At 37.1% G+C, this 27,898-nt stretch overlaps 1 protein-coding gene across 5 annotated transcripts in view; it reads right to left on the reverse strand.

Moving 5' to 3' along the window:
* Positions 1–27,898, reverse strand: part of LOC311289542 (NLR family CARD domain-containing protein 3-like) — a 93,274-nt gene that overhangs the window by 60,902 nt on the left and 4,474 nt on the right. For 3 of the 5 annotated variants that reach the window (XM_084407623.1, XM_084407624.1, XM_084407625.1), the window contains 5 exons: positions 16,280–16,366; positions 16,059–16,196; positions 15,719–15,763; positions 13,837–15,625; positions 13,420–13,593 (listed from right to left, as the gene is read on the reverse strand). In XM_084407623.1, the coding sequence (XP_084263749.1) occupies positions 13,420–13,593; positions 13,837–15,625; positions 15,719–15,763; positions 16,059–16,196; positions 16,280–16,346 (2,213 nt within the window). In that variant the 5' untranslated portion in view covers positions 16,347–16,366. Of the gene's footprint in view, positions 1–6,872; positions 7,861–13,419; positions 13,594–13,836; positions 15,626–15,718; positions 15,764–16,058; positions 16,197–16,279; positions 16,390–27,898 lie in introns of those variants that run through there. The other 2 variants (XM_084407627.1, XM_084407626.1) reach the window with 2 other exon arrangements.

Here is a 27,898-nt window from a genome sequence, read left to right on the forward strand (position 1 = left end):
TGCATTGTAATGTCAGTCACCACACTAGACCATGGGAACAAATAAAAGTGAAGTACAAAAATATTCTACATAATGGTAATTTTTTGTTATATTATAGTCTCTTTTATAAAAGGCACTGTTAAATAAATGGTTGTCTGATTATGAAAGCAACCAAGAAAAAAGCTGAGAAAATTGTTCTCTTATTGATCACATTTTTCCCCAGTGTAGTTCATTGTAATGACATTGTGTTTTCCTCTTTTGTGCAATTTTACATAATACACCAACACTTATATCTGTTCCCAAGAAAGTGGTGGCTGAAATATGTGCAGTAAGTGGACATTTTCTAACTTTCCAAAGGAAAGAAAGTATAAGACTTTGTAATGTCCATTTGTTTCCATTGCACTGGACAGTGAATAAACCCTCTCAGATAACTGTCATATGGAGGAACTAGCCTACCTGCAAGCGCATAAATAACTTTACTTCATTTATACTTGTATGCTTTATGGCTGCAATATAAGTAGCAGGATTCCACATCTACAGAAAGGCCTACAGAAGAGTCTACACACACAGAGGAGACATAGGCCTACAGGTGGGCAGTGTAGAGCCAACTTTTCTTTTTATTTGTTGCATGAGGCATGTGTCTAATATCACTTGATCACTGGCTTTTCTTTACAAAGAACAATTAAAATAAAACTCAAGGAACTAAGCATATTTGTATTTTATTAAACATTTAATGAAAAGTTTTTTTTTTTTTTTTTTTTTTGGCAATGTTGTGTAATATGGCACATGCAACAATGTCACAGGCCCTGTCAGGTGTGCAACCCTCAGACTTTTCAGACACTGAAATCTTCCCTTTAGTTAGTAAGTTCATTTCATTGTGTGCCCTTGTCCTGGAGCTGCATTGTAACTGGTTTGGGTCAGGGAATGGGGTCATAAAACACCTGTCTGCAGGCAGGAACATGTCATAATCACCTATGAAGAAATGCAGTTCTGTTAGGATCAGCATAAGTGTGTGTAATACAGTGAGCTTGATATTTAATTGTGGAACTTTTCTTACCACTTTCAAATAATGTGCATAAATGTGAATCTCTGAAAATGCTTAAGTCATGCACAGATCCTGGCCATTTTGCTTTCACATTTGTGATATGGAAGATTTTAGTCAAGTGCCTTTTTTATTTTATTTGATATAATATTACTAATCTGGAATATTAAGAATCACAATAGTAACTGGGCTGCACATTTACATTGTGAACCCCCTTTCTGTTCACATAATCCCCTTCATTGAGGCCTTGATGGCAGTCTATGGTCTAGCTAGCCTATGGTACCAATCACGTTAGTGAAACCTGAGTGACATATACTATTACAGTATATGGCATGGTCATGATTGAATCATCTTCATAAAAAATTATGATAGCCTAAAAAAAACCTGCTTTAAAAAAAACTGCTTTACAACATTGGGTCTTAAGTGGCTTGGAAATGCCACAAAAAAAAAAAAAACCTAAAACTGTTTTTTAAACCTAAGCGCCAGATAAAGTCCGAATGACACGACAGACAGCACTTTCCATCAGGTTCTCCGCATCTCCAGTAGTGTAAAGCAGTGGTTCTCAATCCTGGTCCTGGGGACCCACAGCTCTGCACATTTTACAGTGGATATAGAAAAGAATCACCCCCCTTTAAAATAATCACATTTTGTTGCTTTGCAGCCTGAAATGAAGACAGACACAGTTTTTGTTTCATTCAGCTGTATTTACTCAGAGCAACTTATAACATCCAAGTGAAAGATATAACACCAACATGTCGAAAAAAAAATAAAAAATAAAAATAAAAATCACTGAGTTGGAAAAAGGATCACCCCCTTGTTTCAGTATTTTGTTGAACCACCTTTTGCTTTAATTACAGCCTTTAGTCTGTTGGGATATGTCTCTATTAACTTTACACATCTAGACGTTGCAATATTTGACCACTCTTCTTTGCAGAACTGCTCAAGTTCAGTTAAATTTGATGGTGACCGTTTGTGGACTGCTGTCTTCAAGTCATTCCACAGATTTTCAATGGGGTTTAAGTCTGGGCTCTGACTAGGCCATGCAAGGACATTCACCTTTTTCTCCTTCAACCACTGTGTGGTCAGTTTTGCTGTGTGCTTTGGGTCATTGTCATGTTGGAAGGTAAATCTTCTTCCCATTGACAACTTTCTGGCTGAGAGCAGCAGATTTTCCTCAAGAATTTGACAGTATTTTGCCCCATCCATTTTTCCTTCTATCCTGACAAGTGCTCCAGTCCCTGCTGCAGAGAAACAACCCCATAACATGATATTACCACCTCCATGCTTTACTGTAGGAATGGTGTTATTTGGATGGTGAGCTGTATTTGATTTTCGCCAGACATATCGTTTGGCGTTGAGGCCAAATAATTCAATTTTAGTCTCATCTGACCATAACACCTTTTTCCACGTGGCCTTAGAATCTTCAAGGTGCGTTTTGGCAAAGCTCAGTCGTGACTGCATGTGGCCTTTCTTGAGGAATGGCTTTTTTCTTGCAACCCTTCCATACAAGCCACATTTGTGGAGAATTTGTGATATTGTTGTCACATGCACACAATGACCACTCTTTGTCATGAATTCCTGCAACTGGTTCAGAGTTGCTGTAGGCCTCTTGGTAGCCTCTCTGACCAGTTTCCTCCTGGCTCTTTCATCCAGTTTGGAGCGACGTCCTGACCCAGGGAGTGTCTGTGTTGTACCAAATACCTTCCACTTCTTAATAATAGACTTCACTGTGCTTCTAGGCACTGATAAAGCCTTTGAAATTTTTTTGTATCCATCTCCTGACTTGTGCCTGTCCACAACTTTATCCCGGAGATCTTTTGACAATGCCTTGCCACCCATAGTTGATTGTTTTCTTCAGTTGCACTACCAATGACTGAAATGCTTCAGGAAAAGCTTGTTTCATGCTGAGCTAATCAAAATGACCACAGCTGATCACAGTTGAAAGTCAATTGGCTTTGTGTGCTATTGAGAAAGTGATTAACTACACCTGGTTGGGTTTACAAGTCATTTTTAGGAGGGGGGTGATTCTTTTTCCAACTCAGTGATTCTGTTTTTTAATTTGTAAAAAAAAATTCGGACAAGTTGGTATTATATCTTTCACTTGGATGTTATAAGTTGTAAATACAGCTGAATAAAACAAAAATATTTTTTGTCCGTTTTCATTTCAGGCTGCAAAGCAACAAAATGTGATTATTTTAAAGGGGGGTGATTCTTTTCTATACCCACTGTATATGTCTCCTTTATCTGACACACCCAGTTCAGTTCATAGAGCTCTTTCCTAAAGAGATGATGATCTGAATCAGGTGTGTTAAATGAGGGAGACATACAAACTGTGCAGAGCTGTGGGTCCCCAGGACCAGGATTGAGAACCACTGGTGTAAAGGAAAGAGCCACTCGCAAATAATCTTAGGGCAATGCAAACAGTTTGTGCTGTAGTTAAAGCCCGACTCCGACAAGTCTAAAATAAATGTGCGTTTCCAACAAATTGATAATGTAAACGACAATCTCACGAGTCACGAGAAAAATATATATCTCAGAATGTGCACTATCGCGCTGCGCTGGACTTCCCGTATCAGCTCCGCTTATGAAGCCGGGATCTAATCCTGTTAACATGAAATAAGCCTGCTCCCGAGCAGGTTTAAGATTGCGCACCTGTTGCTATGACAGCAAGTCCAGGATGAGAGTCGAAGAACCAAACAATCCAAGATCATGCCAAATCGCCAACAATCAAATCCAGCTAACTGAGTTAGCGACGTACGAAGAACGGGCCCCAGGTGTTTTGGAGATGGTTGGATTTAGACTCTGCAGGACAGTGACCCTCCAGGAGCTCAGTTTGAGACCACTGATTTACTGTGAACTGAGACGCTCTAACACACTGAAAACACAGGATCATGAGTTGCTCGTGTGTAAATGAATACAGTGCCATGCTTCACTCTGAAACACAGAGCATGTCAGTGTTAGGTTTATTGACTAGTTTTGGCCACTAAAGGCCCTCATTGTGTTTCATTTCAGTTTCCCACCATCGTATCATGTGTTATTGTTCTCACCTGTGCCTCGTTTCCTGTGAGTGTATTTAAGTAGCTCTGTTCCTCCGTTTTTTGCTTAGTATTTGATATGTTGAGACCAATCTCTATAGTCTTTGGTAAATGCCTCTTGTGAATTTATTTTGATTTATTTGCTCTATGTGATTTTCTGACATTTGATTTTGTTGTCCTTATATTTTCTCTTTGACATGTTTAGATGTTTTTAATTGACCTTTTTTGGAAACACTTACTGTAACTCTCTTCACAACAACACACAGACACAGGTTGGTTCCTTATAACGGGCGTTTAATGCTTTGGCTCGTCTCGTTCACGCCGTGAGAACTGCATTCATAAATGAACATAGTAGAAACACATCAGCATATTATACAGGAAGCGAGATATACAAAAATGATGCTTTCCACACATTAAACAAATATACATGTGAGACAAATACCTCGTTGGCTGCTTGTCATGAAAAGAGGTTCTTGAGTCTTTTGTTTCAACTAAATCTTCTTATTATCCTCTGACTTGAGACAACTCGTATTTTAACTTAAACTTTCAGAGCCTCGTGAGGCGTCTGCTCTATCTTCAGTCTATCGGGGGGTGACGCAATATTTTGTCATATCCACTAAAGTGACGCATTCTCGCGCCTTACATTTAAAGAAACATGAACAATTTGCATAACATCACATAGAATGCACATTTTTACATCAAATGTCAAATAGATGAATGCATGAAATTATAAATTCAATTTTTACATGAATTATTAACGAAATGCATTGATTAGAGCATCTGTATAACAGCATTTACACTTACCCTATTGGCTTTTTGTATTGACCCCTTGGTAGTGGCGGGCAGATCGAGGCTTCGTGAAGTAATGAAACAGCTGAACCAAATGGGCCATATTGTTTCGAGGCTTCGAATCAATCTGACACCCGTCTCAACGGTGACACCTAGTGGTCACTTGCAGGTGTTGATCTGAAACAACCTTGACGAGCCATTAAAAATATGTTTTTTTTTTATTATTGTATTTTTCTAATATGTGACCCCGCCTGTGAAACCCCGGCTAAAGTCGCAGAATCGAATTATGAGTTAACGAGCGTCAAAGTAGTCATAGCCATAAAAATGACAAAAATAGTCCATGTGCGTTTATTGCTGTAAATGATAGATTATACCAATAGTTTTGAGATGCAATACTTACATTTTCATTTATAACATGATAAATACTGAAATTAATGATTTTATTGACACTACGTTGTACTTTTGCGAAAAAAAAAAAAAAAACGGACGTGGGCTTCCTAAACATTGATTTCAGTCGTCTCTGGGTTTATTTCGCGCAACAACACTGCTGATTCGTATGTCATTCGGTTCAGGAACTTGTTTTCTGTGTCTTTTCTATTAGAAAGAGTTAAAGACAGACTTTAATATCAATCCGCGAGCGCCGGTAATCAGGTCAACACAATGAAAAAAAAAGAGAGATGTCAGCCGCGTTTAGATGTCTGTGGTGATTTTTTTCTTGTCATAGCCAATATTTTAAGAACTGCTTATTTGTTTTGTAGCTTGGTATTCTGCCAATAATATTAAACTTATTTGAAAGACATTTTTGGCCTGCTACGTGTTATTTGCTGGATGGTAACGTTAATGCGTTGTTTTGACATCTGACATGGCCATGGCTTCGCCGGCGACACCGAAGTATGAGCACAGCATTAACGGAAAAATAGCTGCTTGCTTAAACAGCTTGCTTGATATTAATCTCGGTGGAATTGCCCCAAATTATGATTTAACCGGTTTTATTGCGGATTATTTTCTGGAGGATGATTGTGATGATGAACAGGACACATTCTTTGACGAAACTGACGAGGAATTTGACGGTAAGTTTTTTTTATGCTAAATATGTAAATGTATACTGTCAGTGTCCAGCGAATGTAATGCTAACACATATCTGTGATGCAAAAATAGTGGATTTAAATGTTTATTACATTTGTTGATGGGGATTGAGTCAGTTTAAATTAATTACGTTTATGGCATGATGTTTATTTGTCTCATTAGGCTACACTCTGAATTGAAGTCTGCTTACCACCCTCCCCTCAATTAATCAGATCCAGTCTGACTAAACTGAAAAAATATTTTCTGATATTTTCATATAAAATGCTTCATTATCCATTTTAAATGTGTAATTAAACCCACTTCCAATTCTTGCATGTTACACAATCATGTTTTTAGGTATCTTGCTTTGAATTGAAAAAAATGATCTTTGCTTTTTCAGGCAGTGACCAAGATGATGAGGAGGACAAGCCAGTTTTGGTGATTGAACCCCACTATTTGTCTGGCGAACATGAAGAGGGAACACCAGCAAGAAGAATTTGCTTCGAATGCTGGAAGTCCAGATGTGAAACTGAAAATCAGTTTCTCTTGCAACTGCAAGTATTTCAATTAAATGGGGAAAAGTGTTCTTTATTTTTCAAGGAGGGAGAGTTGCTGTCACTCAGGATTTTATTTTGCATCTAGACAATTTTAGAATGTGTACAAAGTTTGAGACTGACCTGTTAAAGGGATAGTTCACCCAAAAATGATTTACTCATACTCACCCTCATGTTATTCTGATCCTGTATAAGTTTCTTGCTTCTGTTAATAATAAGATATTTTAAAGAATGTTGATAACCAGACAGTTGACGGCACCTATGGAAGTCAATGGGTGCCGTCAACTGTCTCATTACCAACATTCTTTAAAATATCGTATTATTAACAGAAGCAAGAAACTTACTGTATACAGGATCAGAATAACATGAGGGTGAGTATGAGTAAATCATTTTTGGGTGAACTATCCCCTGAAAAAATTTTTTTTTTTTTTTTTTTTTTTTTACTCAGTTACACCGTGGGCCAGTAAGAGAATGATAATTTCAGAGAATGAGAAATGTTATGTTATTTAATTTATATATTATTGACATTTCACGTATATTACATTTTACTAATAAAGTTATACAAATCATTCCACTGAATTGACATGGTAATTGTTGCTACGATCAAGCTCTTGTGGTACCCCCATTCGTTTCAATGTGTTTATGCTTTTTGGACATGCACATCATAATAAATAGACCTGTTTTACAAAACTTTAAGAATTTTTCCACTGATGTGTCATATATCACTAAAAAGGGGAGAATCTCAGCTTTAATGTGTTATAAGGCACATATGCAGGATAACTATGGATCAATTGTGTTGCAGTTTTAACAAATAACTTTTTTTTAAATTGGAATTTCTCAAAAATATGATTTTCTGAGCCCGAACTTTAGCAAATCTTTGACATGGCCTTACTCAGTCAATATTAAAGATATCAAGGTTATATTTTCACAGAATGTTCTTTACATTATGTAGGATGATTTTATGTAGAAAACATTGAATCACAAAAAAATGACTTTAGCTGGGTTTTCACAGGCAGGGTCACATATGTGAAGCTTGTAACCTATAGGCTCCTCACTGTGCATAATGTTATTTTGGTCCTGCAAAATGAATATTAATAAAAGAAATCAAGCCACAATGTCTCACTTTTTTATAGATTTTTATTCAAAAATATTAATTTCTCTGCTGTGGAAGGACTTCTTTTTTACAGATAATTTCTCCAGCCTTTGAAAAAATCCTCTCACAAGGGATGGCATGCAAATATATTTTTTAGCTAGGACATACAAATGAGGAAAGATTACTGCTCTCTCTTTCCAGTAAGTTAGTGGATCATGAGTTCTGGGCAAATACGCATCGTTGATGTATTTTTTCACTTCCACTGTGGCATCAGCTGTAGCATTGTGTGTCTCATATGTAGACCTATAAAATGTATATTCACACAATATATTATATTCACATTGAAGCTATTTTTAACATGATTGGCAGTTGTGATTGGGACATTAGGTTGTAGGGCATAGGGCTATGGACTTACTAAACAGTGTCCCAAAAGTTTGTAATTATATTTCAATTATAATTATATTTCAAACAATGCATACGTTGCTTAGATGGCCCAGCAGTGTCAGTAGCAGGCCTAGGTACAGGGGGAATGCCATCCTCTGCACCATGCAAAATGACAGGATGAGTGCTCCTCAAATGGCGCATCATGGATGATGTATTGTTGCAGTAGGCTAGCTGCCGATCACAATACACACATCTCACTTTATTTGGGGTTTCTAAACAGAAATGCTCCCACGCAACAGATGTATGGCATCTCTTCTGTGGAGCCTCCATTTTATCTATCTATGTGTCTATCTATATGAATCTATCTATGTATCTAGATATGTATCTAGATATAATCTATCTATGTATCTATTTATAATCTATATATTTATATATGTATCTATAATCTATCTATATATGTTTCTATTAATCTAGCTGTCTATATATATTTATATCTATGTATCTATTAATGTGTCACTATATGTAGGCTATACTCTGTCTGTCTCTAGCCTATCAGTCAATGTGTTGTGTAAATTTAAATGTAAGCCTAAATAGCCTATAACTATTCAAATCGCACTATGTCACTATATCATCAAAAATCCGCTATCTCAAAATCAAACTTCTCTCACAAAAACCCACAAGGTCAATATGTGTTGATTTCACTTTTATACAGATGTGCGATTGTGTGGTCTGTTCCCAACCTGTCAATCAAACGCTGATTCGGCGGACCACACCAGATGAAACACTTAGTGAAACACTTCGAGGCTTCGTTTGGCCATAGTCACGTGACATGGGTGTTTTGAATCACGCTTCGGATCAGTGTTTCGAAACATCTGCGCTTCGGGATCTCGCAAAGCTTCGGAACGACTGTTTCGCGTCAGCCATCCCTACCCCTTGGAACAAGTGGAGTTATAGTTTTGGAATAACTTTATCATTAGCCTTCTACATTCAGCCCTCATAGCCTAGTTCTAACCTTGGTCCTTACAGTCAGAATGTATATTTATATGAATACAGCCATATCCTGTTCTCTCAACAATGCATTGTTAGTATTAATAAAAAAAAAATCATTAATTAATTTTGAACCCTGGCTGAGATGCTAACTGTGTCCTGTGTGTAACCCAGGTCAAAATCCATCAATATATATTAAATGTTTGTATATTGGTTCTGCCGTCCCTGTCCCTTTAAATTACCCATGCGGAGTGTGTGCCTTGCGACCTCACGTAATTCTAGTCACGTGATTGTGCTTAGCGTGAGTGTTTAACTGGGTCAAAGAGTATAGAAGTACCAAGAGGCGAAACTCAATAGAACGTTCCATTGCAACAAACGCACCCATGCGCAGAGCTGCAGCTCCGCCATCCTGGACTGAACGCAACACAGTCTTCCGCATCTTGATAGCGGCTCCCTGATGCCCGCAAATTAGCTAAAATCTCCCAGAATCTAGAGCGAGTGAGCAAGAGCATGCAACTCCAAACCATGTAGAGCAGGGATTCCCCAAGTGTGGTACGCCAGCTACCACCAGGGGGTGCGCGAGAGGAAAAATGTAATGGCGGTCTTTTTTCTTAAGTGGGATTTTTCCATACAATAAAAAACATGAACAGTAAACATTTCCTTTGTAAATTCCCTTTCCTTTTATTTTAAAGAAAAAAACTATAATTTATTAGTTTTTGATAAAACAAATACATATGAAATGCACAACGACACGCCTAAAGTCGCTCATGCACATACAAGCAAACTCTACACACATGAGACACGCGGAACTCTCCGCGCACATACTTATGAAACGCGAGCACACACACACACACACAAACTCTCCGCGCACATACTCATATGAGACGCGAGCACACACACACAATACCATAAAGATGTGGAAAAGTCGATCAAAAGTGTGGCTACATTTCTCCAGGCTTGATGCCAACAGCGCGCGATGCAGTATTTGCGGTAAAATAATTGCTGCAAAGACAGGTACCACGACAGATATGATGAAGCCCTTGACAGTGCACGGAGTATAAGACCAGAAAGATGATCGGTCTTCGACTGGTAAATGAAGAGATACCTTGTTGATCAGTCTGATAGTGTTTTTTGCAATAATGACCACTGCCGTTCAAAAATTTGTTGGTTAGTCAGAATTTTTTTTCCGTAAGGATGCATTAAAGTGATCAAACGTGACCTTAAAACATGTCACATGTGTAATGTTACAAGATATTTCGTTTTTAAATAAATGCTGTTCTTTTGAAATTTTTATACATCAAAGAATCATGAAAAAAATGATAGTTTCCAAAATATTAAGCAGCAAACTGTTTTCATATTTCTGAAGGGTCATGTGACACTGAAGTAATGATTTTGAAAATTCATAAATATTACAAGTTTTACTCTATTTTTGATCAAACAAATTCAGCTTTGGTGAGCTCTTTTTATATTGTTGTTTATTTTTTGAGTTTGAGCCTATGCTCTTTGTTACTTAATTATGTTGTGGATCGTGTCTAGGCTAATTTTATTGTCGCACTTGAAAAGTATCAGATTGATCCTCGTTTTTATTTATTTCATTCGGAGCCTATATTCTCTTTAATGTGGATCGTTTGTAACTTCATTGCAATTTAATTCAATGTACTGTCGTTCTAATTTCCATAACCGTTGTGTTATGATGATGATGCTAGCTCCACGGTCATTTAATATTGCTGCAATATTTCTTTTACGCAGCTGAAAATAACAGTGCTTTCTGTTACTGAGCCTGTGTCTGTCACTCGTCCTCTTAAAAGTGGAAGCTTGTGCATAGCTTTGTTGCATTATATTGAAACTTTGTTGATGTTGTTATTGTCTGCGTGTTCTGGTTATTTGCGCATGATTAAACATGAGTCTTTATATGGCGATAAAACAAAGCTTTGATGCGTTATTTTTTTGGATTGGGGGTGCGCCAACCCGGTTGGGACATAGAAGGGGGTGCGCAGGAAAAAAAGTTTGGGAACCGCTGGTGTAGAGCACACGGCAGAAAGGGTGAGAGAACGAGAGATATATCAACATATCAACCTAAAATGTGGAACACAACTTGTTCAGATTTTTTGCTTTCCTTTTCTTGCAGTTATAGAGTAAAATATATTTTGTAATATATATATATTTTATATAAAATATAAATAATTAGATTTTTAAATTTGTACATTTTAATAAACTCAAACTTATATAACTTTTTTCTGTTTCACTTTCATAATTTATTTCACTTCAACAATAATCTGACAAATGTCTTCTTTAAAACAAGACCAACCATAGGTCTATATTCCAAAGCATTCTTGAATTACAACCATTTAAGTTTGATTTTCATGTTTATGCGAAAAAAAAGGTGACAGTTAAAGGGTTAATTTAGTGATAACAATGAATTAATACAGCGGTCATTTGCCAGGTTAGGTGTTCATATATCTCTGAAAGTATGCGATTTAAAAAGCCCACTTTCTCAAATACATAACGTTAGCAAACTGTTACTGCGGTTATGGGATAGCTTACATTAACGTTACAGCACCTGTAGTGTTATCGTTGACGTTGGCTCACTTTAACGTTAATAAAAACCTTTTCTACTTTACCTCTCTGGATCTAATCTATGAAATGCTAGTTGATTGGTTGTACACTGGTAGTTGTTGCAGTTGATGGCAGAACACTGTTTTCTTTGTTTCCAATTATTTCCAGACATAATGTTAATGCTGTATACGGTAGTTGTGCTAACGGTAAAGCCGTTGGTTCAGTCCAAAATGGCGGCCGCGCTACCGAAGCGCCACCTAGTGGCTGTTGTCAAAACTGCAACTGAGTTTCGCCTCTTGGTACTTCTATACTCTTTGACTGGGTTGCGGCGTCTTCCTCATTCAGAGGTGTGGGGAAGCCGATCGACAGCAGTGGACAGGTTTGCGTTTTACAGACTAGTCACTCTTGTGCTCGATTCATGCTTTTAAGTTAAGCATATCATTGTAACTTTTTAGAACAACTTTCTGGCCGCAGGGAATCCGTCGCCGCCATCAAGTTATGTTTAGCATAGAGGAACTGGTGAGTAAATTAAATGAATGAACTATATGCTGGAGGCTGACATGCTAAGCTAGCGGCGTTGAACATTAGTATTAGTATTAGCATTGGCATTTGGCTGTTTTAACAAAAAGGGTTTTGATCTATACTGTTGTAAAGTCTGCTATTTCTGGTTTACCAATAGATTTGTGTGTTTACATGCACTAAGGAAATCAGATTATAGCCTAGTACTGTTGGATTATTTATTTGAACTTTGTACAGGCAATGCAACTTTAATATTGCACTTTTGACTGTGTTGTCAAGTATTTAATGTTTATTAATTGTAGTTTATACTTTTGATTATTCTGTAATGATTTAGAATTGGGTACGCAAGGAAATGCTGTTTGAGTGTGGAATCAGCTAAAGTTTAATATAACTTAAGTTCCAATTTAGCCTTATTATTTACTGGTCCTGTTGTTGCACTACAGGCCAGGTTTTTTTTCTCTGTTTGGGGATGAATGATGGCGAGCTGAACTACTACGGCTGGGAGCCTACCATCTGTGCAGCATCCACTGAACAGCCGCCCAACTGGTCTGGTAGGAAGGTTGTCCGCAGCCTGTTTCCCACACACTTCTCCACAGACTAGCGCTTCAGTCCCACATGCACATCCTTTTTCCTTAATGAACAATAACCTATGGACTTATCGATACAAACTCTCATAAACCTCTTGTGGGTTGTCGCGTTGGTCTTGAAGAAACCAAACATCACTGGGACAGTTTTTTCTTTTTGTTTCTTGTGTGTGGCATTTGTAATTTCTATTGTCATATCTTATTTGAACAATAACCACAAAGTGCACTTAACTATAACTGGTTCAACTAGTCTGTAAATATATATATATATTTTTCTATTTTCATTATTTTTGTTTGTAAATATTGTTTAATCACTTTTCAATACATGTTACCTGTACTAAATTGAAATTCATGTTTCTGTGTGATTACTGACTACCAGCTCCTGTAGACGAATTTAGACTCTTGTGACCTAACTAGCCTAAACTGTTTATTTCCATAGTTATTTATTTAATTTATTATAGCTAATATTAATGACATATTAATATTGGCTAGTGAGTCCCAAGTACCCGTTACATCTGCACAGCCACTAGATGGCGCTGCTAGCTTGTTCAGTGTGGTCAGAAGCAAATCATGCATGAAACGGAAGCATTTTACACTTTTAGTAACTGTTGCGAATTCAATCTTCATACAGTCCATTCCCTTCCCCTCACCCCAAACAATATTTTTCTTACATTTATGCAGTCCTTGTTGGCCATATGTCTGCATAAACATGGGAAAATATCACATTCCTGCAAATGTTTTGTCTCTTGGGGTGCTAAGCGGCCGCTTACCTTGCTTATTGGTTAAGTAAGCCTCTGATTATAGCATAATTAATTATTTAAAAACCATTCACCTCAGTATCTCCAGCTGACAGTCTGGACTCTTCAGTCCATCAGAAAGAAGCTTCACTCCAGAATCCTGCAGGTCATTGTTACTCAGGTCCAGCTCTCTCAGAAAGGAGTTTGAGGATTGTAGAGCTGAAGATAAACTCTCACAGGACTGAGCTGTGAGATTACAGCTGTGTAGCCTGTGTAGAGAACAAAACAAAGAGCAGTTTGTAATCTGGAGCTTGAAAAAACCTTTAACTGTAGTGAATTAAGCGAAAAGCTAAAACAATTATCTGTTCATAAAACATCAAACCAGCATTTATTTTCACACACATTACTTTTATTTTTTTTCTGAACTGTCTAGGCCAGCAAGTCACCCATTTAAAATGAAGGCAATTAAAAGAGTAACAGTGTTTATAAATGAATGTAAAGAAGCCTCTTACAGTGCTCTTCTGGTGTTTTTGATCACTGGCAGCAGTCTCATCAGTGCTTCATCAGATCTTCTGTATTTCTGCAGTTCAAACTTCTCTTGAGTCTCTTCTGACATCTGGAGCACAAACACCAGACCAGACCATTGAGCAGAGGACAGATTATGTGCTGAAAGTTTTCCTGAGCTCAGTTTCTTCTGGATGTCCTCCACAAAGTCATCTTTCAGTTCACTCAGACAGTGGAAGAGATTGATGGTCCTCTCTACTGATTCCTCCTCCTCTATTTTCTTTTTGATATATTCAGCAGTGTCTTTCATGTCCCCTGTTCTGAGTTTCAGTCCTGGCAGTAGTCGCTTCAGGTCACTCTGATCGGACTCCAGACCCAGGAGAAACCGGAGGAAAAGGTCCAGGTGTCCGTTCTCACTCTGTAAAGCTTTCTTGACTGCAGCCTTATGAAGCTGAAACAGTGGCTTTTTGGACAGTTTCCATGTCAGTTTTTCTCCCCAGGATCGAACAAATAGGTCAGCTTTCTCATCTTTGCCCATCATAAACACATAAAGAGCAGCGAGGAATTCCTGTACGCTGAGATGTACAAAGCTGTAAACGTTTCTTGATTGCTTCTTTTCTTCATGAAAGATCTGAGTGCATAACCCAGAGTACACAGACCCTTCACTGACATCTAGTCCACATTCCTCAAGATCTTCTTTGTAGAAAATCAGTTGACGTTTCTCCAGCTGTTGAAAGGCCAGTTTCCCAAGCTTCAGAATAATCTGATCAAAAGACCTGACTTTGGCTTTAGGTTCAGGGCCATCACGGTTGTATTTTGCTTCCATCTGTTGCTTCTGAGAAATTAAGAAGTGTGTGTACATCCCTGTGAGAGTTGTGGGAGTTTTGTCATTGCTCTCTCGAGCCAGTAGAGGCTGAAGAACAATAAGAGAGATCCAGCAGAAGACGGGGATGTGGCACATGATGTACAGGCTCCTGGATTTCTTGATGTGACTGATGAGGTTCCCAGCAAGCTCAGGACTGCTGTTTTTGATGAAGTATTGCTCTTTCTGCTCATCATTAAATCCTCGCACCTCTGTCATCTGATTAATGTAGTTTCGGGGTATCAGACTGGCTGCTGCTGGTCTGGATGTGATCCAGATGAGAGCAGAGGGAACCAGATGTGCCTTGATGAGGCTTGTAACTATCTTACTCACTGTCGTTTTTTCGTGAACATTTGTAAATCTGACACCCTCTGTAAAGCTCAAAGGGAAGCGACATTCATCCAGCCCATCAAAAATGAACAAGACCTTACGGTCACCTTTAGGAAGAGAGGGCAGTTCTTTAGGACTAAAGAAGTGTTTGTGAAGCAGTTCCATGAGACTGCAGTTCTCTGTAATCAGGTTTAGCTGACGGAACGGCAGAGGAAAAATGAAGACTATATCCTGATTTTCTTTTCCTTCAACCCAGTCAAAGATGAATTTATTGACAGAGACAGTTTTTCCCACCCCTGCGATCCCTGTTGTTAGTATTCTTTTGTTTTGTTTAAACATGTCATTACACACGATTGGCTTCTCATTGGCAGTCGGTCGGTTGTGATTTGATTCGATCTGTATCACCTCATGCTCGTTCAATCTTCCTCCAGTCTTATTCTCCACCACATATAAATCAGTGTAGATATCGTTCAGGTTTTCCTGATGACCCGTCTCTGAATTACCAACCAATATCTGCTCGTATTCCTGTCTTAAATTGTTCTTCAGTGTGAGGCTGGTCTCTGTGTAATCATGAAGAGTAGCTTCTCTGTCGTCTGCAGTTGAGCCTTTAAGAAATAAGGAAAAAGACAGCAAAGACTAAATTATCATGTTTTTCATAAAGTCTGAAGACCTCTATAATGAAGAAATGATGGTCGCACCTTGTTGTTTCTCTGGTGTCTCCGTCGCTGAGGTTTTTTGTGGCTCTGTGAGGAAAGAGAAAATTAGTAAATTTATACAAAGGAAAGAGACAATAGATACAATTACACAGAAGAATAAATTGACAAGTACCTAAAGCATTTCTGAACAATATGGCTACACACTAAACTTCCTTAAGAATAGGATTCATAACTACTGAGCATTATTTCATTTATGATTGTTCATAAGCAGTGTTTCTCAGAAAGCACAGTTATTGTGTATTTTTAAACATCACAGTTTATTATATTATATGTGTATTATATGAATTGTATTATAGTCATTATTATATGTAAACTATATTACCATTTCCTGTAGTGTTGAAGATGTTGATGGTCAGTGCTGTGATGTTGTTATCTTTGACTACAGGAACATTTACATTTGCTCCTGTTTCAGCTTTCACATCAACACTGACTGCAGTGTGAGCATTGCTGCTCATCTGGACTAGAATAGAGATAGAGAGATTAATTACATTGCTTAAATCGTAACTTTAACATTTCTGATTTTTTTTTTTTTATCACCATTACCTTCTTTTAGTGTTTTGTTTTCCAGCTCATCTAATGTGTTATCATCATGCTGTTCAACAGATGCCATTGTCCTTTACTGACTTACAGCTGTTGGACAAGAACACACATGTCTATAATGAATCATATGTTATCAGACACTTTCCAAAAATACAAACAAAGAGCAGAGTATAAGTGCTGTCAATCGGTTTAAAAATAAACTAATTTGTTTAAAAAAATGTTTTGTCATTTTTTGGTAATCGCAATAAACAATAAAGTTTTTAATATATTTTGATATTGTGATACTTTCACATTAAATCTCCAAAATCATGTAGAAACAACATCAAGACATAAATATGTGTACAGATATTGCTGTAGCTGACCAACAACGACCCGTTCGAGGACCTTATCCAGAAAAGGTATATTGGCAATAGGCCTATAGATAAATCTTCAGGATCAGAGCCAGGCTTTTTAAGAACTGGTGTAATAGCGGCTGTCTTAAGGACCAAAGAAAAAAGTGAGCATACACTTTCAACAAGCAATTTTGAGAACACTAAGGAAAGAGCACATTCTTTTCACCTGTTTGCACAGTTTAAACACACTCTGGCACTGCATGTTTGGTTTACCTGTCTACACGTTCATTGTGTTCATTCAACACCGTTTTTTCTTATGATAAATACACGTCAAAAATGTGCATTTTCAGGGACGTGCATTTTTTTGTAGCAAATCACGTCGAGGATGGGAATCGCACGCTTTTGATGGGTCAGTGTGCAATCAGACGACCGACCAGGTGTACGTGAATACTTAGGCTTGCCATAACTTCTATTTCACGCTTGAACAAACAATAACACACAGAATTATGCCAAAATGCCCATTTTGTCAAGTATTTTCATGTATTTTCATCATTTGAGATCTCATTCAATGCTTTCAGAATCTTTACTTTTTAAAATTATTTAGTTATTTTTTAAAATTAACGTTTTAATGAATATATTAAACAAAAATGAATTCATTTATTTATTAAAACATTATTTTAGCTAAAACATGATTGAATATTTACAAAAAGAGATGACTGGAGCATGAGGGATGAGACGAGGGGGACATGTCAGACCTTTGCCATTGTTTCAGGCCACGCCATCGAGTCTTTGCTGGAGGCTGTTCATCTTTGTTTCAAAGCTTTATTTTGTTTTTCATGATAAATACACAAAGCAGTGTTTCCCTGCCTGGGAGTTTCTCCAGCATGCCGTGTATTAGATTGATGGAAAAGAGTCCTCTGTAAAATTTGAGGACAACAGTTGTTTCAGGCCCACGTGATATTTATTCGCATTTTAAATGTTTGTTGCTGTTCTTAATAAATCATCACATCTTAATAAATGAAATCATAATCGTATAAGAGTTCAAAAGAGCTGCTTAATGACTTTTTTAAAAATGCATTGTGTAATATTTAAGAGGATCTGTTGTTGACAGAAATGCAATATCATATACATAACTATGTTTTCAGTGGTGTATAAAGACCTTACTTAATGAACCTTTATGTTTTTATTACCTTAGAATGAGTATACATTGTATAATTGTAATAAGTGTACAAAAAAGTAGTATTAAAGAAATGTATTAAAAATGTATTTAAAAAAACAATTAAATGAGATTGAAATTACATATACAGTGGCCTCTCTAGTTTATTGTATTACATTTGTAATATAACAAATATTTGTTACTAATTTTAATATGGAAATTAGACAGGAAATAACCCAGCACATGAGTAAGACTTAACCCAGCAAGATGGTTAATTTCACCCACTGGTTGGGTCAAATTAATGACCCAGAAATATGGGTTAAATGGTCAAACCCAGCGCGTGTTCTGTCCAATAGTGACCCAGCGGTGTGGTTAAGGTTGGGTTATTTTTTAACCCTGCAGTTTTTAGAGTGTGTGTTTAAGCAACTTTTAATGCAAACCGTAACCTGTTTCGACCTAAACTGCCAGTGTTAAAATGCCTTATGTCCTTATGCCTTACATAGACTGATTAAATGTAAGCAAACTTTCATGATCATGATCAAAACATACTCTGAAAAGCTTGTGTGATCAGGCCGTACTCTTTCTTCTACATGCTCTTCAACAGAACAGCTCTTCTCTGTCGTACCGTATACCAGCGTCAGTTGAGAGTGTGTGTCTGACGTTGGATGAAAGCCTTACGACAGTCGAGTGTCTCACAAAATAAACCAATGTACAAGAGTCTGATGAGAAACACTCACTTTAACTAATAAAGGTGCTTTCAAATGATTCCACAGTGGCCCCAATATTGGAAAGAAATGATCCGTATTGAGTTTAGCTGAATCGTGCACTGCTCTTCCAGTGTTGTCTGGGATATATGAACATTAACAGATGCGTGTTCCTCCCTGGGAGACTAACAGAATACCAAGAGCCATTCGATTTAGTAAAACAAGCTTCCTCATTACATGCACTTCTTCTGCAATGTCAGCAACAGAACTAAGTGAGTTTTGCTGTGTCCTCAAACACCAAAGGTGGCCTCATGTAGTGCCTGTACTTCATTCTGTACATTGATCATATTTTCAGTTTCAGAGATTCAATTCTCGATCTGTGTCATGATTAAAAGATGTTTGACATAATCCTCTCCTCTGACATTACTCACATTGCCAGTAATAGAAGTCAAATAACATCCTTAAATCCTTACAGAGGAATAGATAAGCTTTGTTACCACAAACAAAGTGTGTGTCATTAGAACAACGAGTGTTTTGATTTCTCATTGTTAGAAGAGTTTTGTCACATCTGGAAAATTCACACATCTGGCTTAGACTTGCTCACTACATTCTTCCCTTCAAGGCACCAGGAAGAATTCACTTATTCCCTCCAGATTTCACATTAAGACAAACTGATATCTATAATCAGGACTGTTATATACAGTCAAATGCCGTGAACTATAATGTTAATGAGAATAATTTCAGTAGTGACATACACTGCTCGTGAACAGCAGTTTGTTGTGCCAGGAATAATCAGCCACATTATAGACACATCTGTAAGCATTTGATTTTGTCAATGGTTCAAAATTGAGCATTTAGCACAAGTTTCACCCTGTAATTTCCAAAAGTCATTGTGAAAATCTGTTTCTTTACCACCTCATATTCTCTGTTATTAATTTTTCCCTTTTACACTTTTGCCATTTGTTGTCTCAACATTAAGGCAGTCTATGCTCTAGTAATGTTACTCTAAACGAGTTATCTGACAGGTTTATCATTTTGATACTAGAATTAGTTGATTTCTTCGATGATGCATCATACTACAGTAGTTAAGCAGTGAGTAATGTTGTTGAACAGGAAACATAGTTTAGATTGTTGAATGGCAGGGCTGTCCATCACCAAATTACACAAACATCTCATTAAAATGTACATCTATAAAACTGATCTGAGATCAGGTAAAAACCCTAAACACAGGTTCACTGAGATCGGCCCCCAACAGCGAATCTAACTCCTAACTCCTGGTTTGAAACAAATTATTCAGAAAAAGTTTCAAAGCTTCTCAACGCAGTGCTTCGAAAGCACTTGTGAAGACATCATTTTTATTGAACACAAGATGCAAAGAGAGCTACTGGAGTATAAAGGCTGTATCTCGGAGCTCAGTTCAACTTGCAAAAATCATTCAAGGCCAATTCACTCGAGACTTTAGAAAAAATAAAAGCCTTTATTCATGGCTATAGCATTTTAATAAGCATTCATATATCCGCACAGCAAGTGTGTGTGAGGATTAGGGATGCGCGGTATAAAGGCTGTATCTCGGTGCTCTTTGTGTGAGGATCACATGCCAAGGACATGGAGTTAGTTTTAACCACAGAGGAATGTGAATGCAATCTAGCATAGCTTCCACTGATGGATATGGTGACTGAAGTATTCTCTTTAAGGAATGAGGATTGTGTAGCATGAGATACACATTCAACTTTAAACATGAACACATGTATTTCTACATGTGTAAAGATAATGTAAGTTCCTTTGGTTAGCATATAAATGCCCAGAGAAGGCTGGGAATGAATATAATAATAAACTAGACTGTACATTTCCTGAAGAAAATGTGAGTGGTGCTTGCAGTGGCAAAACTGGCCACTAGGTGGCTAGGGTGCAGTTAGCTATTTTTTTAGCAAGATGCTAACAAAATTAGTGTGTTGCTAACATAATTAGCATGTCGCTAGCATCATGTTAGCATTATTAGCATGTTACTAACATGATGGTAGCATGTTTTAGCAATATGATAGCATAATTAGCATGTTACTAACATGATTAGCATGTTACTAGCATTATTTTAACAAGATGCTAGCATTATGCTGGCACAATTAGCATTGTGATAGCATAATGCTAACATGATTAGCATGTTGATAAGCATGCATGATTAGAATGCTAGAATCATAGTAAATTTAGAGCAATCAGGGGCGCTCTAGAGATGGGTGTTGGCTCTTTTGACTAATCCATGATCATTTATGGTAAATTAAGCTACAACATGGTAAATCATGGTAAACTGTGGTAAATTATGCTAGAATCAAAGTAAATCATGCTAGAACGTGGTAATTTATGGTAAACTATGGGAATTCATCGTAAACTATGGTAAACCATGTTAGCATGATGCTAACAACATGCTAACATGATTATCATACTTTACCATGATTTCATTTTGCAGAGATGCAGAGATATAGGTCTTGCTAAACAGTTGCTAGGGTACTCTGTTTGGTTGCAGTGCAGTTGCGTGGGAGCTGCCAATGATGAAACTAGAAAGGCTGCTTGTCAGTATGAATGATATAAACCAACTCCCATGCCTCTGTGACATTCAGAATGGAAGATGTCCCTCTGTGGAATTTGGTTGCTAAGGTGCTCGACAATGGTTGCTAGGGTGGGGCTGGAAGTGTTGAGGTGATTCATGATTGGCTGTTTGCTGCCCCGAGTCAAACGAGACCACCCTCATTTTTCTAAGACGCTTACAAAGATATCCCTTTGATTTCTTTCAATGGAAGTCTATGGACCTTATTGCTAAGGTGCTCTAAATGGTTTCTAGGGCGTGGCTTGATAGCTTCACAATGATCCTGAGAAACTGATTGGTTGTCTGAGTAAAATGAACCCGCCCCCTTGTGTCTATGACACTGTGATCCAGAGTTATGATCAATACAACATCCCTATGCAGTTTATCATAGTAGGAGAAACACATGCGATTCATGGGCCGACCTTCGCCATAGTATGTCTATGGGGCAACTTTTGGGCAGCTCCTCCCCCCCAGGTGTGCAACTTTTACCCCATTGTGAGGTATGTTCTTATAGAGCCTGCCAGCCTCTTCAAATGTGGTAAATCACATGTTTCTGCGAAATCTTCGCTCTGATTCGTCAAAGTTTGTCGAAATGCAAAGTCTATGGGACTTTCAGTCCATCTATCTATTAAACTTTGACAAAATCACATATAATATAACCGGAGAGAGTCGTCATGAAACAGCTTCACAAACAGTCTTTTCAGCCTCATAATATCCAGAGGTGTAAAAAGTACTAAAAAGTTACTCAAGTGAAAGTACAAGTACTGAGGGAAAAGGGTTAGTTCACCCAAAAATGAAAATTCTGTCAGTAATCACTCTCCCTCATGTTGTTCCAACCCCGTAAGACCTTTGTTCGACTTCAGAACACAAATTAAGATATTTTTGATTAAATCTGAGAGCAGGATCATAGGCTTCTAAGGGATTGAATCTTGCTGGCCCATACTACGAGAACTAACTCGAGGCCCAGCGAGAAGGAAATGAAGTGGAATAAAGTCGTTATTTATGTTTTTTTGCGCCCAAAAAGTATTCTCGTCGCTTTATAAATTTAAGATTGAGCCACTGTAGTCACTTGGACTATATTAACGATGTCTTTAATAACTTTTCTGGTCCAGCATGTTCAAATCACTTAGAAGCCTATGTAGGAGTGATCCAGCTCTCAGATTTAATCTAAAGGTCTTTAATTTAAAGGTTTTATGGGGTTGGAACAACATGAAGGCGAGTAATTACTGACAGAATTTTCATTTTTGGGTGAACTAACCCTTTATAAGTAAAAGTATCTGGCCAGAATCGTACTTGAGTAAAAGTAAAAAAGTACCACATTAAAATTGTACTTGAGTATTAAAGAAGTAAAAGCAAAAATTAAGATTAAAAATAGAGATTCTTGTTTTAGATTTTAATCTCTAAAATCATGGAGTTAATGAACCACATACAAGGTTTTATCCTGCTTTACAACTGTTTGTATTTAATTGTATTTAATTATCAAACTATAAGACTATTATCTAATGCCAGTATCCAACATGCTTTAAACAATCCACTAAACATACTTTTACCACTAAAAGAAAATAATTTGCTATGGTACGGCCACGGGTTCGCAGCTGAATCACGTTCTTCCTCCATTTTCTTCCACTGATTGACTGTTATAATTTCTCTAATTTCCAGGTCAAGGTGCTGTGCATAGAGAGCCTAAGTCCCTCCCCTCCGCTTCCGGCTCATGGGACCTTATTTTGAAAAAAATATGTATGGTAGTCAATGGCGAGAGACAACTTATCTTTTTATTCCGTCTGAACTGTGCCCTGAATTACACACATGATGTTTGTCAATTTAAAAGATAATTATGCAAGTCAAGAAAGTCCCAGTTTGTCATAAAACAGAAGAGTAACGTTTAGTTTTATGTGAAAATCGCTCAATGAACTACATCTCTCATCTCACACTATGTACCTCACAAGATCTATTGCTCGTATGTGTGTATTCTGGCTCAAAACACTCAGGGCATGACGGTGTTACGTTACGATTATAATGTAAGACTATAGGAAAAATGACAGACGTTAGCTTCAGTAAAGTTAGCTTCATTCATTGAGAGAAAAGGTATGACGTCACATGTGCGCCTTTTGGGTTTGTAGTCTTTGTAATTACGTATTTTCACAGTCTTATACCTCAGCAGTTTTACATCAAACTGCGACTTTCTTGACTTTCATAATTATCTTTTAAATTGACAAACATCTTATGTGTAATTCAGGGCACAATTCAAACAAGATCAAAATATTTGTTGTCTCTCGCCATTGACTACCATACAATATTTTTCCGAAATAAGGTCCCATAGTGGCCAACCGGAAGGGGAGGGACTTAGGCTCTCTATAGATGCGACATGAAGTCACTTCCAAAGGACCGATGAACATGTCTGACCAATTTCATGGAATGTGAAAACGAATCTCATTGCCAGAATAAATGACATTTAAATTAAACTGGGCATCAGCACAATTCAATTGGTTTGGTAATAGCAAGGGAAAATATAATGAAGTGATCTCCAAAAAAGAAGTACTTGTTGACTATAAATAAAATTGTAAGGAGTAAAAAGTACTTTTTTTTTCTTAAAAAAGTAAACTAAAAGTTAAAGTATTGATTTTTAATTGCACTCAAGTAAAGTAAAAATCCCCAAAAATAATACTCAAGTACAGTAATCAAGTAAAATTACTCAAGTATTTTACACCTCTGATAATATCATATATCATTATGATAGAAGTACTTGGATAAAAGTTTAAAGTTCAAATATGAACACTGATGTCTACGATAGCGATCAAAATCAGCTTTTGATAGAAACTTGGTGCTTAAAATAACGCATTTATCGATTACATTGTTTACAAGTGACTGTTAAAATATATTTGTTATTGAATAATTTATTCAAGAGACTGTAGTATTGTATGATAGTCCTGAAATAAAAGTCAGAAAGATGTGATGATTTGTTTTTGTAAATATGACTCATTTTATACATCATGTAAGGTCTGTATAAGTGTATGATTTAACCTTTTACGATGGTCTAGTGTTAAAAACAAAGTCTCAGCTTTTAAATTCTGCCAATTTTATCACAACATTCAAACAATAAATACCACACTATAATTCTCACATCAAGCTAAACTCAAAAGTTGGCAGCCCTGCTAGTGCTAAGCTAAAATGGTTAGCATTTCCCTTTGTATGCAATTGTGTGATTCATTAATCAAAATAACCCAAATAAAGGCTCTTTGACTAAAAGCATTATATTTCTTCAAGATTTCTATAGATATTGCAATATATTTTTATCATTAATTATTTTGGCCATGACAATCGTGTAGTGAAAAATCTGATATCGTAACAATGCTAATCTAAATGAGTTGAAATAAAGGTTCTGAGATGAATAAGGTTATTTATGAAGAGAAACAGAGACATATGAGGCTTCAGGAAGCTGTTGTTTAAATCTGCAAAGCAAAGAATTGCTTTAAGTTTTGTACACAATAAAAAAACTGTATAAACAATGTGTCAATGCTGTTTACTAAGTCTAGATCAATGTGACACTGTTAAACATATTTGTCAGTATTTTATGAAGTAGTATTTACTAACCATGAATAATGAAGGTGTGGTGTTGCCTGTTCCTCCACTGAACTTGATGTGTTCTTGAGCAGAAGTTACTTTGAAACTCCTTTAAACGTGCATTTCATAAAGGACTGATGAGTTGTTTTCTCCTGAACTCAAACCTGTTAAACCAGAACTCTTTCAGGAAACATTCTTTACACGCCTGGACTTGTGGCACTGCCTTCTAAGCTTTTTCCGTTATTTTATTTATTTATTTATTTCAGTCAGGGTGGCATTGCTGTAACCAGCGGCAGATTTCATGATTTCAATGATTCCTGTTTAATCAGTGTTTCAGCAGTTAATGATGGAGCGGTTCATGGAGTTTTATTTTGAACTTGGACTTAAGTATAAAGAAATACGGACAGTGCTTAGTTCAAGGAGTTCAGTAAAGTTATTCACAGATCTGAACTTCCCAGATCAAAAAATCATGAGCTAAATGTTGTTAAAACTCAAATGACACCCATTTCCAATCCATAGATGACGAGCTACAACCTCATTATCCTCAAAACGAGCCTTATAATATAAATCGATCTCCGTGAGACCGTCTGCAAAGTGCAAAACCCAAAAAGCGCTACTACAAATATTAGTCATTAACTTCAATGTTACACACTGTAGTGTCACCAAATTCAGTTTACACATCAGTGGTTTGTGGCAAGATCTATTTCCATTTTTTGAGACGTCCTTCAACTTTTTCTAAAACATTGTCCCAATTTTTACACACAAAAGTATCATCTCCAAGATAAACACCAAGATATTTAAACCCACCCTTGTTCCAAATTAACCCGGCAGGTAAAACAAGTTTTCTACTCATCACTGCTAAAATTAACTGGGGGAAAGTGAAGCTGTAACAATCAGAGGACAATACACCAAAAACATTAATATTTTCTACAAGGGTGTCAATATCTTGTTTTTTGACAATGACAACAACATCATCGGCATACGCAGATCATTTAAAAACTCCAGGAAGGTTTACACCGAATAGAGATTGCCTTAATTTGAGCAGAAGAGGCTCTATGGCCAAGGAGTACAGCATACCAGATAAAGAACATCCTTGTCTGACCCCCCTATGAACTTTGAACTTTAAAAGGAGCACGTAAACCACCGCTGATCTTTAAAATACTCTCATTGGCCCTCATTTATCATTCTTGCGTAGAAACGGGCGTATATGTTGGCGTAAGATTATGATTACACTCCCCTCACCGCCTGATTTATGAAGCTGTGCGTACCTTTGAAATCCAGGTGTACGCAATACCTGCCCTTGATAAATGCCGCGGCTGAAAACGAGCGTCAATAACGCCCCTATATATTCAAGTCTCCGCTTCTCCCACGCCCTCATTTTACACCATGGACACACAGAAGACGGCAAAAAAGATAAACTTATTTTTCTCTTTCACTTCTGTTTAGATGAGCAAATGACCTATCACAATGCATTATTTTACAGCACGTGTTTTGAAACAATTAGCATTTAATTTCGTATGACGTCACATGTATTGGGGTGTACAATAGTGATGATGATGATGTGATGTGGAGTACCATTCATTCACATTAATAATTGCATGACAATTTGTAATATTATGATTTTAATTATTAATGACGCTTATTGTTATTTAGAAGAAGAATGTCGTCATTATTATTTGTATTATTATTATTATTATTATTATTTAAAAGAAGAAGAATGTCATTTTTATTATTTTGTCAGTCTGAATAATTTTTTGGTCATTGAAAGCCTTTCATTACTGAACCCAGTCCGTGCGCAGAACCCTGAAACATCAGGTAAAGCGCACAGGCTCGCAACTGAAGGAATACATATCCCTACAAATCAAATGCTTTGGTAAAGTCACACAAATTAAACATTCAAGTCCATGTTGCACAAAAATAAGTTTATAATTAAATAAAAATAAAAAAGTTTATAATTACTATGTTGTTGTTTTTTTACAGTGGGTCATAATATATCATATCTTTTAGTTTGTCAGTGCTTTTTGTGGTGTTAGGAATTGTTTTTCTGCGCATTTCCGCACTAACTCAAAACGTGCGTACACCACCTCCTGAGCTGCCGTAGGATTTGAGCGTGCCGTACACCAACGTCCATATTGATAAATCTCAAAGTCACCGTGGTTTTGGGTGTACGCTGGAAATTTGGTGTACGCACTTTTGAAAAAACAGGGCCAATGTCACTATACAAGACTCGGATCATGTTTATAAGTCCAGAGCTAAACCCAAATGCATCTAACGTTTGCCACAAATACTGGTGTTTTTTCTTGATCAATTGAAATCGGGCAAATTTCAAAACCCAATGAATTGGAGAGGTCCAAAACATCACAAATTAAAATGATATTGTCAGATATCAACCTATTGGGTATACAATAAGTCTGGTCAACATGAATAAAATGCTCCATAACTTTTTTCAGTCTCATTGCCAACACAATGTCGTCAACAAATTTGTAGTCAGTGCAGAGCAGAGCCACCGGCCGCCAGTTCTTGATCTCTTCCCCTAAATCCCCTTTTCTGGGGAGAAGAGTGAGGATTGCTCTCCTGCAGCTCAATGGTAAGTGTCCTTTACTTAAAGGGATAGTTCACTTTGAAATTAATTTTTTATCCAATTTGGTCCAAATGATCTGACGGCGCGGGCGGGTATAGATATATACACTAGATATCACTTGGCTACGGTTTCGTTCCAATGAACTGCAGTAGCCAAGGCGACATCTATGTTTATATCTATACCCGCCCGCGCCGTCAGATCATTTGGACGTGTGCTGTTTACAAGAGATAACAACGATATAAATACTGTTCGTTTTCTCACACAAACCACTCGTGTCGTGTCTTAGGCCATCAATGTGTACTTATGATGGGGAATTGTTTCATTTGGACAATGGGGAATTGTTTTAATTTGGACTCTGTGCTTGTGTTTTGAGACAATGACCATCGACCTGCATTATATGACTGACAGACAAGAACGGTTTGACCTAAAAATATCAAAATTGAAACTACTGCGGAAACAAAGACACCTACATCTTGGATGCCCTTGAGGTAAGCTAAAACATATCAAAAATTAATTTCAAAGTGAACTATCGCAAACTGTCTCTGAGAACAAGCAACAAATCTTAGCCAATCACAGGCCAGAAAACTTTATAAAAGTCCACAGGAAGGCCATCAATGGCTGGAGCTTTACCGCTTTCTAGACTCTCATAATTTTGACCACATTAAGTTTTGTTTTGAATAAAGCCTTTCTTTAAAGTGAATTTCGTTTTG

Source organism: Rutilus rutilus (genome assembly GCF_951802725.1).
Source record: "Rutilus rutilus genome assembly, chromosome: 4".
NCBI classification, from domain to species: Eukaryota; Metazoa; Chordata; class Actinopteri; order Cypriniformes; family Leuciscidae; genus Rutilus; species Rutilus rutilus.